The following is a 12,217-nucleotide window of genomic DNA, read 5'->3' as shown; positions in this document are numbered from 1 at the left end:
AGTCCAACTACAACCCAATAGTCCGAAAAAGTACAACTCGTCACCCATCCTAGCACCCTGTGATTTCTGTATTTTCCCCGAAATCAAAGATTTCATGAGAGGTTTCACTTTTACCCATTCCGAAGAGGCAGTGATAGCGTTCAATCAGAACGTAGATTACATGCCTTCAGATCTGTGTTCCTCCTGTTTTAAAAAATAGTTCAAATGCATGAAAAAATGTTTTAAATGTAAAGGAGGGTATTTTGAAAAGCAAAAAACATAATATTTTTGTTATAACATGTTTTTTTTTTAAGTTACGCAAAAGTTTTAGTGTGACCTACGTATCTTAATAGAATTATCTACAGAAGAAAATCACCAAAAAAAGATTTTGTTGTTTATTTTCAGGAAGCAAACGATTCACAGCATTGGTGGGTTACAGAGGTCTTAAACACTGGGTCGACACACTCATTCGCCTGAAATGCTGATCCTTATTAGAAGAAAGTACAACAGCATCATATAATATTATCTACCCAAATACAAAAATGGGAAAAAACGATACAAATACGTCGCTCATCAGCAGTAGTATAATTTATTTAGTAAAGCGAGCAATTGGTATTTTATAGACTATTAAACTAGGTACACACCTTACTAAATCACAATTTCTAATTATGACAAAAAAAAAGAATTATCACATTCATAACGTCCTGTACAAAGTAAAAAAAATATTTTTATACTAGTACAAAATAATGCTGCATTACACTCGCAGAGATAGCTTGCAATAGGGAATATGCATATAATTTCAATCGATAGATTACAAAACTCTCAAATATCTCAAAAATAAACGCTGCAAGTAGTCAAACAACGCTAGTCCCGGTAAAAGTTTAAACATGTGCAATTTTCGGAGGCGTTGAGTTTGAACTATGACGTCATAGTTCATAAGAATTACAAGTGGAGAGGATATGATTAAAGATTACATTTAATGCCATAGTTTTACGTCAAATTCACTGCCATCAGTGACGTCGCTCATCTTATACTTCAATTTCGCGGAGTTATCACATCTTATATATAAAAATGAATTGCTGTTCGTTATTCTCGCTAAAACTCGAGAACGGCTGGACCGATTTGGCTACTTTTGGTCTTGAATTATTTGTGGAAGTCCAGGGAAGGTTTAAAAGGTTTGAATAAACATGAAAACGCTCGGAATTAAATAAAAACAAACAAATTTGATTTTTCTTTGATGTGTCCATACATAATTTCTATGAGAGAATTTATTGACGCACGGTTTGACATTGCTGCTGTGGAACAATTTCATTACGACAGCAGGGTGCATATTTTACGAAGTAATTCTTGATGTTATGATATATTATTGACAAATTCATAAAAAAACATTTTATTTATTATATGCAGAACGTCTGTCGGGTCAACTAGTAATATATAAAAAATAATTTCTGGTAAGGACTGTATCAAAAATATAAATGCAGGCACAATGGTTAAGTAAAACACTCATTCGACATAACGAAAGTAGTCATACACCGCTAGTCCCTTTAAAAGTTTAAAGACGTGCAATTTTCGGACGCATAGTGGACATGAACTATGACGTCATAGAACGAACAAACAAAAGGATATGATGAGAGTTAACATTTATTGTCAAACTTTTACGTCCAATTCACTGCCACCGGTGACATCGCATTTATAAAAAAAATAATTTCTGCTAAAAAACAATACTATAAAAAATATTAATGTAGTCATAATTGTTCTTAAGTCTCTTTCGAACCATATGCATATACCCTATTCTCCTTTTTGTACGAAAAACTATTAATTAACATTAAATTATGTACTTCCCACTGTAAAACAGAGTATTAAGTAATTAACAGCTTATAATGCTTGATACAAACACACCCTGCACTGTAAGTTAAGTAACTTGAAATAGTTCAGATGTTCACTATTTTTTAACTAAAACGTTCAAATAATGATACTTAATATCGCAAGGACAAAATGAGTGGAGATGTATTACTAAGATTTAATAAAATATAAAATTAAATACAAAAAATTACAACACATCTAAAATCTTATTTAAAATAAACTATTATATATTGTTATAAACAAATTAATTGAGAGATGATGTGGATTTCATATTTTAAGTTATTTGTTATGTATGTTAGTTAGTAAATGAAGAATAATATTATAAACAATAAAACATGCATAACTTATTAAATCGGTTTTAAGTATTGTAATGTCCGAATTCTACAATTTTTTACGACTATAAGGGACGAGAGGAGTGAGACGTTCAGATGATGGTAATTGATACGCCCTGCCCATTCTTGCCCAAAATTCTGAGCAGCACTACAATTGCGCTCGTCTCCTTGAGACATAAGATGTTACCTTTCTGCCCAGTAATTTAATGTAATGTTATTAGTATATAAGAGACACTGAGATACGTGGACCTATATTATATTAAATAACAAAGATATAAGGTGTTGATTTGATATATTTGTGACCCCTTGATATTGTAATACAAAGATGGTTCAAACACGGCCGATAAACTCTTGTAACACCTTGTTATAAAGTTTCTAATAAACGTACATCACTAATGATTCAACGGCTAAATATACTTCTTTCCGAAACCCCAGCCACGAGTTATAATAACAGAAACTCTTTGTGAATATCACTTATGTTATGAAGACCTGACGTGATTTACTAAAAGTAATGCTCCCTTTTAGTGGCTATCAATCAACCTATCTAGAGCTGTGTACTATTTAGGATGTGGGGATTTATAATGTATTGACGTAAAATAATAAACTAGACTCTCACAATCTCGCTCAAAAATTGTCTGGAGCAAAACTCTGCTACGCATCTATTAGGCAGAGTTTTTGTTTCGACCGCGCTTTGAATACAACGCCACGCATTGACATAGTGTTCAGTGAAAAACTGTTCAAATAACAGCATATCCAACCTTGAAAAGATTGGAGTGTCGTATTTCAGGTAAATGTCATTAACAAAATTATGTAACTAACATGACGTTTTTAATCATTTTGCTGTCTCTCGCACATTTCGCACCATAATCAATGAGCGTCTTAAGAGCGTATACAATACGACTTTGAACATTACTGCCACGAAATAAGGTGTTAATTTGAATGAATGTTTTAGCTATCTGTATAAGTTTTAAGGATTTTTGACGAGTTTTTTATAATCGGTTGTGAATCAAGTTGTTGACATGCCGTCAATGTGTGAATGTCAAATACTAGCCCATATTTTTTTTAAATATGATTTTATGGTTGACTCGGGGCACTACAAAACGCATACGAATGGAATTGATCTCGGTATTTAGATAACAGCACCCACCCAGTATAGATGTTTTCAGAACATCCAAAATAATTTAACATCAAAATGCGTCGATAGAAAAAATTGCGTGTTTGATAGTACGCGGGGGCTTAGACGTTAACACATTCGTTGTATTTTATCACTAAATGTGTGAAAAGAGTCAGCATTTGATAGAATATGACTTTCCATGAGCCAAAGAGAAACTATTAGATCATTTATAATCTACCTACTAAGCTAGAGGTCCCGGGTTCGAATCCCGGTAGGTGCAAGCATTTATATGATGAATATGGATGTTTGTTTTCGAGTCATGGATGTTTAAATGTATTTATGTATGTTTATATGAATTTATGTATGTTTAAGTAAGTATATTGTATTAAATATATCATTGTCTTGTAACCCATAACACAGGCTATATATGCTTAACTTGGGGCAAGATAATTTGTGTAAAAAGTGTGTCAATATTATTATTATTTATACGTCTACATAGACCGTCACGGTTGGTCAAGATGTGGAAACGTCGACAAAATTGACTTTGACAGTCAACCTCTATTTTGAGCAATGCACGCACACTAACACAAAGTGCACATACAAAGCGCCAGTGTAAGACGCACACTAAAGTAATAAACCTGGGCTATAGTCATCGGTTGTCTAGCAGCAAGAGGTTCTATCTAGACGATAAATAAGATAAATTATGTAAGGAGAAACCAATACCCTGCTTGATAAAGTATATAACAGAACCGAAGAGATAAAACAAATGTGATAAAAGATGCGCATGTCACAAAGTATAAATCACAGCATATATCAGTTCTGTGTTCATAATTACTCATATTCATTTCTCACTTTGCTAGGTATTATTTGAGGTATTTGAGGCAACAAGAATACTAAACATTGTTTGGATTTTTAAGTATAACTCGAGCAAGATTTATCTATGGTTCTTCACAACCATTGATTGAGCCCTGCAATCATCAGCAAAATGAGACCATAAAAGCCATAAAAAAATTGGGAAAAATAGTCAATAACATAGGTACAGTACATTTCCATAAAACCAATTCGGCGTGCTGTAGTTAATTCAAAGCAAAATGATTCAGTAAAGCACTTGTAGAGTTCTACGGAATAGCATCATTCTAATTCACAGATAAGGATAGAAAAACATGTATTAGTTAATCAGATTTTTATAATACTTAAATATATATATATATATATATAAACGTTATGTGATTCTGGCAGATGTAATATGTCATAGCTGTATTTTTACCCCCTTATTCATAATGGTCCGCTAACTTTAAACAGCCGCTTAGTAGTGTTTTTTCTGACTTAGGTCAATAGAAGAAGACAGAGTGAGAATTAGCAATGCTTAAAGTTAGCAGACTATTATGAATAAGGGGGTTAGTATTTAAAAGAACAATAGTAAATTTTGTGTTTAAAACAAAAAAAAATTATAAATGGTGCATGAAAAGAATTCAACAGCTTAATTTGCCGTTACATTTTTAATTTCTAGTGTAATTTTAAGTAGAAATGGATAATATGTTTGCATCAAACATTAGCTAAATATTAATAGAACAATGACATGCAAAAAAATGATATGATGACAGTTTTAAACACTAAATTGAAGTGTTTATTTCACTGCAGAGCTACGGAGATATACTTATGATAATGTTGTTAAGTTAATCTTTATAGTATTTATCTAACTTTAAACGGTTTTATTACAATAGAATTGTTAAGATATAAATAACAAAATATCTGGACATACAACCTTCACAAGGAGTTCTACGCTACAATAACAGTCCCATTAGGCACAGCTATATAAAAGTTACAATTGCAATATTTTTGACTTCCAAACACCTATAAAATTACCGAATAACAAAATTATTTTATATACAATTACAAACCTATTGTGCACACAATTTACATAAGGACAACAATATTTAAGTAGCCCGATATACTAAAACCTATACTTTAGAAAGATCTACTTAACAAACACACTGAACAAAAAATTTTTCACTACCGTTAAACATTAAATAAACGAAGGCCTTCTGGGAATCATTTAAATTGCCAAATCAAATCTTCATCATATATAATCAATAATAATATGTTAAACATTAACATCCTTTTTTTTTATTAATTAGCATGTGACGAAGGACCGTGTACTAATAATGTAATACATTCTGTTCGGAAGGAACTATTAAAAAAACACATGTGATCACTGTGGACAGTAAGAGAAAACAAGAAGTCCAATATGAGACTGCAGCAAACTCAGCAGATTGTGTTATGGGTCCACATATAGAAAACGACAGGGAAATAAAGCTAACAAACAAAACCAAAAGTTTGTGTATACGGTTTAAAGCAGTCAAGTGAAAAATGGGAAACATTTAGCTGGTTTCCATTTGAAATTGTGCTTTGCATGGTTTTCAACTTGTCTATTACATTTTAACTTACATGTTGTGCTCAGACTGGACTAATTGATCCGGAATAAGTAACACTAATACATTCCCCAGAGACATCACACTCTGTCCCACCGATGCGCATGACATGTCACTCCAATATAAAATATCATTATGCGATAAACAATTACAGCCTTCCTTTTATTTAAACCTTTGACTTATTGATTTGTGACAGTGATCATGACCCAAACTATCATCAGCAACTATATACAAATCTCTAAGATATATCAAGTAACAATATAAATGAAAATATTTACAAAATATGTTGACGTCGCACACCAAATTCAATGTACACATTTGTAATAATTCATATTTACAATTATTATAATATATAAGTAACACTAATTTCATTATTTTTAAGAGCATTACATTTTCTTTAGATCATTTATACGCCTGGATTGACTATGACAGCTGTGTAAACGTCAAAAAAAATTGAGTGTAGAATTAACCTTTATTTTGAGCAAAAAGTGTCATACAAGATGTAGCATGTCTCACACACTAAAGTAATAAACCTGGCCTGTTTTTATCAGTTGTCTAACAGCAAGAGACTCTATCGAGACATATAAATTATTTAAGGCTAAATTTTCAAAAGCTTGATCAAAGTAAAATGATTGTTCAATATATAAAATTCATTCTCAGTCTGAGTGTGACATTTTCGATAGGATATTGATTGCTGATTGTATTGAATTAAAAATTTTGGTAATAATTCTTCAGTCTTGGGCAAAAGGAATTAGAACTTTAAATGTAACATTGTAGTCTCAAGGTACAATGCATGATTGCATTTTCAAAGATATGTATTGCTAATACATATTATTATTTGGAAATCTATTGAAAAAAATTGGTACGAAGCTATCACAGTCATGAAAATTCAAATGATAACTTATTTGCATGTGTGAATGTGTAAATTATTTAATTATACAACTTTAAACAGGAATCTGAATTTAGCACAAATTAAATCTTAAGACAGAACTAAACAAAATATAAATTGGTAATTATAGGGAACTCCGTCTGAACCTAAGATTAATGTTAAACAAAAATATGTGTGATGTAATATAGAGTGTACAGTAAACATCGAGTTAAGTTCTAACTTACGCGAATGTAATAATCTAATCGATTTGTCTTTTGTTTCAGAGATACTATACAGCATACTGCAGTGAAAAAGATAAATTGAGCTGTCCGAAGACATTTTTAGATTATAGCTTACAACTTCGATTTCCAATAATTATGTATTTGGTTTAAGATTTCATTTTATAAACAAATTGTTATGCTTTTAAAGTGATAACCCTCACTTCTGGGATTAATTTCACAAATAAAACTGAACACAAAATTGGGGTTGAGCCGGTTATCAACTGTGGAGGCGGCGAGAAACACTTGACACTTATAGTACATTAATCTATCCACTTGGCGCCAAGGGCGAGTTTTTTGAGGAGGAAGTATGACATTAAAACAATTTCTCAACCCCTCAAAAAAGTGGTTCCTACCTACGTTCACCAAAAGACAGTATTCCATACCAGTGCTCCGGGGTCTATAAAGTTGACTGCAGCTGCGGAAGCTCTTATATCGGACAAATAAAACTCGATATTTCTCAACGCGTTAAGGAACACATCAGCGCAGTCAAAAATAACAATCCTAAAAAATCTGCAATAGCCGAACACTTGCTTAAAGCCGGTACCGACCATTGGATCGAACTACACAACCCACGAGTGATTTCTGCTGAACGCAAATACATCCCACGGCTTGTTAGAGAAGAGAGCTCTATAGAAATTAAAAAGCATCCTAACAATTTTAATATTATGGAGGACGGTTTTAGGCTAGCGCAAACATGAAATCCCGTGGTCTCTCTCTGCAGTACGAATGCAACAAAAATATCTGTAAAGTAGATCCTGTAGATGAAGCCACAACTTAAGAGTTGAACAAAGCATACAAGATTTTATAAACGATACGTTACTCGAACGGTTGACTCAGTTGGAAAGAGCGCTCGCACGGAACGCGAGAGGTCGCTGGTTCGAGGCCCGCATCGTCATAAAATTTTGTTTTCAGTTTTATTTGTGAAATTTTATTTTATATTGATTTTTTCATAATTATTATTTTCTTTAGTATCCTGCCTGTGCTAATAATAATTTGTATGTATGTATTAATATAAGTAATTACACCGCTATTTACGCGAATTCGAGTTACGCCATTATCGCTCAACCCATTGCGCAACTTCGAAGTATTACTGTACTATGTTTTATAATTGTGATCTTAAGCAAAAATAAAACCATCTGATCACAATTGGACGTAATTCCAGAAAAACGTTCCAAACCACAATTGTGTCGAAATTGAGTTAAGAACACAAAACTGGTCACGTGATTCATATTAAATGATTGACAAAAAATGGCAGCCCTACTATCACTCTTTAAATGACATCATGACTTAGTAGCCCAACCCACATGAATGGAACACACTAATATTTATTAAACTTTAAACACGAATTCCTTAAAATGTGATGTTTGTGGCTTATAACGTTTTTCAGGAACTATGTCAAATTATTCATAAGAAAAAGTATTATCGAATCAACTTAATGTAACAGTCCTAACAGATTGTTTTGCAGAAATACTTTCTGTGAATTTGTAGTAATTACACACTTTTATGGCACAAAACTTTTTTTTATAATAACAGTTCAAAAAATTTTAAGAATATTACCACATCTAGTGTAAAATTATTTAGCAGTCAGAATTCCCAATAAAATCCATGATTTTATTTAAATAATAAGAGGACGTAATAATTATACTTTGTACTTTACAGTTTCAAAGGTATTTTAACTTTAATCCGACCCTAACATTGATTCACTGGTTTTCAATGGATCAGTCAAAGTGAAATTAGGTACTTACAAATAAAATAATTTCACTATACCTGAGCATAATATTAGTCTCTCAGGAACAAGACCAATTTACATACACTCCATTTCAATCACAAATTATTGATGATTGTTGAACGGCACCTCGAGAGCTCACACAGCCAACTCTACACCATGTTTTAACTAACCCATGTTTTTCAACTTATTGGATAATCATAATCATTAAAAACTCTGTGAGATAATTTATATGTAGTAGGTACCTCGTTGAGTGACAATTCCTTGTAACACCATAGACCACCGCAGTTTAATGTTACTTATCAGCTGTCTCTGGGGGTGGGTTGCCACCGAAGTCTAACTGATAACCTCCCGCGCGGGTCATTTCTTCTAAGCTGGGTTCTTTACACTCGTGTCCCGCGTGGCCGGCGGCGCCACAGTTCCAACAGGAGAGTTTGGGCGGAGCGTAGAGAACGGGAACGAAGCCAGGGTATGGTGCCGGAGTCGGGTAGGGGGGAGGCTCTCCGTTAGCGAAGGGCGGCGGGGGGGGTCGGTAGCCGGGCGGGGGGGTCTGGTAGGGGTAGGGGCGCGGGTACTGGTGGTAGGGCACCGGCGGCAGCGGCGGGCCCGGGGCGTGTCTGCGATGCGGTGCAGGCGTGCCCGGGGGCGACGACCCCGCGCTGGAGCCGCTGTCGGACGACGAGCGCGGCGGGAGGTAGGCGCCGCCCCGCCGTCTGATTCCGTTCAGTTTCTCTAACGACCGGTACTGCTGGTGCACCGCGTTGATCTCCCGTAGTCTCTCCTCGCCAATAGAATGCCTCAACTGAAATTTATTTATTTATTTTATCAAAATACACTTACAGAATTCCAATGCAATAGAGGTACATCCTTGAATTTTATAACATATAATCAATAAGGCTACTCTCGTGTATTCACCCTGAGTGCAACAAAACAGACCATTCTCAGATTCAGATCATTTCAATTTTCATTAATTGTATTGATATGCACGCGTCACCACTGCCTGACTTAACAAGTTGGTGCGCGCGGACGGTACCATTAGCAACGGCGGCCGACGTCGGCGTCATACGTACCCATCCGGAACAACAAAATACAGTCTACTCTATATCTCCGCATCATGCACCCTCCCTCTTAGTACTTTGAACAGATATGAGATCAGCGCCATGTCATGTCGCCATTTACCCATGGTATATGTATATAATTTAAATTCTATAAAATACTAGCACTCCCAACAGACGTTGTCCTGTACACACGTGTTAAATTTGAAAAATGGGTCCAGGCGTTAGGAGGTGATCACTAACATACGTACGAGAATTATATGTCGACTGTTTGGAGAATCTAAACCAATCTCAAATTCACTGTAACACTCTAAAAAAAATCATCATAATCAATCCAGCTATTTAGGAGGTAGTTCATTTGTGAATCAAAACCATCCTCGAATCCTTTCAAATTTATCCAGCCGTTTTGGAGGAGTACACTGTCAACACACGTACAGAAGAATTATATATAATATAAAAATTAAATATTATAGAAACCACACTGTGGTGGACCACACATCCAGATGGTGGGGATGATATCCTAACTTGTGGCGGGTCGTGCGAAGGTGGAACTCGGCCGCGGCGGCAGGAATCAGCTGAAACAACTCTTGGGGAACACTCCCCGTGATAAATGCGGTAGAAGACACACAATGAAGCGACGTCTCTACGCAACGCCAAGTGAGTTCACAGAGCACTCGGATTGATTTGTTTGAACACATGTTTATTTACGAAACACAACATGTCTTCACTCATCCATTAGTATAACATTTTACACCACTGTTGTTTAGATTCGATAATGACCTGCGTTTATGAATATATATCTGTATGCATGAATTTGCATAGAAAACTTATTTGACATCATTTTCTTATAAATCAAGCAACTGACACTCATATCTACATGAAAGAGTTTATCCTTGTGACTTTTCAGGGTTCATGCCTAAGATAATCTCAAGAAAACTGTACAGGCTTAAAACTAAATGGGAAATTATATAAGTAATTATATAAATCTTAATGTTAATGTCCTGATGTTTGTTTCCAGTGAACTCCTAAACTAATGAACGGATTTTAATGGGGATTACTTCATGGAGTGCATTTTAGTCCAACTTGAGAGATAGGATAGTTTTAATTTCGATTTGGGACCTTAATTATTTAAGGATTTTTTTTTTGTATATTTTCTATGAGAGAATTAGTTGACGCACGGTTTAAAAGCTCTGCTGTGACACAATTTCATTAGAACAACAGGGAGCATATTTTACTTTTTCAAAATCAATTATTGAACGTCAAAAACTAGCACCCATTCAAAAGAGACTGCTTCAGACCTGAGAACGGGCGCAAGAAACTCATCCGGATTTTCTTTTTTCATAAAAATATGGATACAATGTAATGTATGTACAATAAACATTTATTATTAAAGAGCCTGAGGGTTTCGAACGAACGTCTTTTTAACAATTCTTTTAAATTTCGTAAAACATTTGTTTTGTATATTTTCTGGGATCATATTGCAGCAGCATATACAAGTCTTACTAACTCGACTTAACCGAGCATTAGGCATAATAAGTTTATGTTTTTTCCTCATGTTAGCATTATGATTGGTCACGGTTTCTAGTTAATTCTTTAATGTCCTAATGAACCTACAGAACATTATCAAGAACATATTGAGATGCAACAGTCAAGATTTTATTTCTTTAAATTTTTCTCTAAATTATTCTTTAGGGCCTAGGATATAAATAGCGCGAATAGCCCTCATCTGCATCACAGAGATGGTATTGCAATAGCCCTGCCCCATAGCAATATACCATACGACATAATACTATGAAAATAACTAAAGTTAACTGGCCGTCAGTTACGCCGACTGGGCTTCGACGGTCTCCCTCTGTTAAGATTTTTAACGTGAGGGCCCGCAAGCCGGAACGCGTCGCGCATTTCTCGCGTGCGAGACGTTCACGCTCCTCTCAAGCACCGGGCGTCGATCCGATTTGTGATCACGACGTGTACCGATATTAATACGTTGATACCGCTTCTATTGCGTGTCATCATTTTTATTATTACCCGAAGGGACTCTCGTTACTGAACTTTCATAACATACAATCGGCCCATAACTGTCTAATTTTTTTAACCGCATATTCTGCAGAACTAAGCCTATTCGCCAAACCTTCAATATTGGAATTTGGAATCAAGAGTAATACCAAGAAATATTGCAGTTTCCACCGGTTTTACCACCTATCTGTTTAATAAAACATTGGCATCTACATTTTTGGCGCAGTGAATTTAATATATTTAGTTTTATGACTGTTTAACAATAAATTATTGGCGATAACGATGTCAGGTAGAGCATTGTTAACTTATTCATATAAAACTTGGCTTCTTTTCACTTTATATATATTTACATACTTATAATATATTTTGATATACCTACAAATAAGAACAGATTTAATGAGACTGATTTATATATCCTAGATCGGATATAAATCATACCCAAAACGGAACACACAAAGCATCTCATAATGAAAAAAAAATGAGAAAGAGAGAGAATTAAAAAAATCTTATCATTATTTGTGTGCCAACATCATATAATAAATTCTATCATT

At 34.5% G+C, this 12,217-nt stretch overlaps 1 protein-coding gene across 1 annotated transcript in view; it reads right to left on the bottom strand.

The window, feature by feature from the left end:
• Positions 1-360: 360 nt before the first annotated feature.
• LOC126968924 (uncharacterized) overlaps positions 361-12,217 on the bottom strand; it is a 17,526-nt gene continuing 5,669 nt past the window's right edge. Inside the window, exon 4 of the mRNA XM_050814127.1 lies at positions 361-9,397. Coding sequence (XP_050670084.1) covers positions 8,891-9,397 — 507 coding nt within the window. The 3' untranslated portion in view covers positions 361-8,890. The remainder of the gene's footprint in view (positions 9,398-12,217) is intronic.

The sequence above is a fragment of the Leptidea sinapis genome, chromosome 17 (assembly GCF_905404315.1).
Source record: "Leptidea sinapis chromosome 17, ilLepSina1.1, whole genome shotgun sequence".
Classification (NCBI taxonomy): domain Eukaryota; kingdom Metazoa; phylum Arthropoda; class Insecta; order Lepidoptera; family Pieridae; genus Leptidea; species Leptidea sinapis.
The sequence above is the reverse complement of the archived record's forward strand: the minus strand, read 5'-3'. Positions and strand labels throughout refer to the sequence as shown.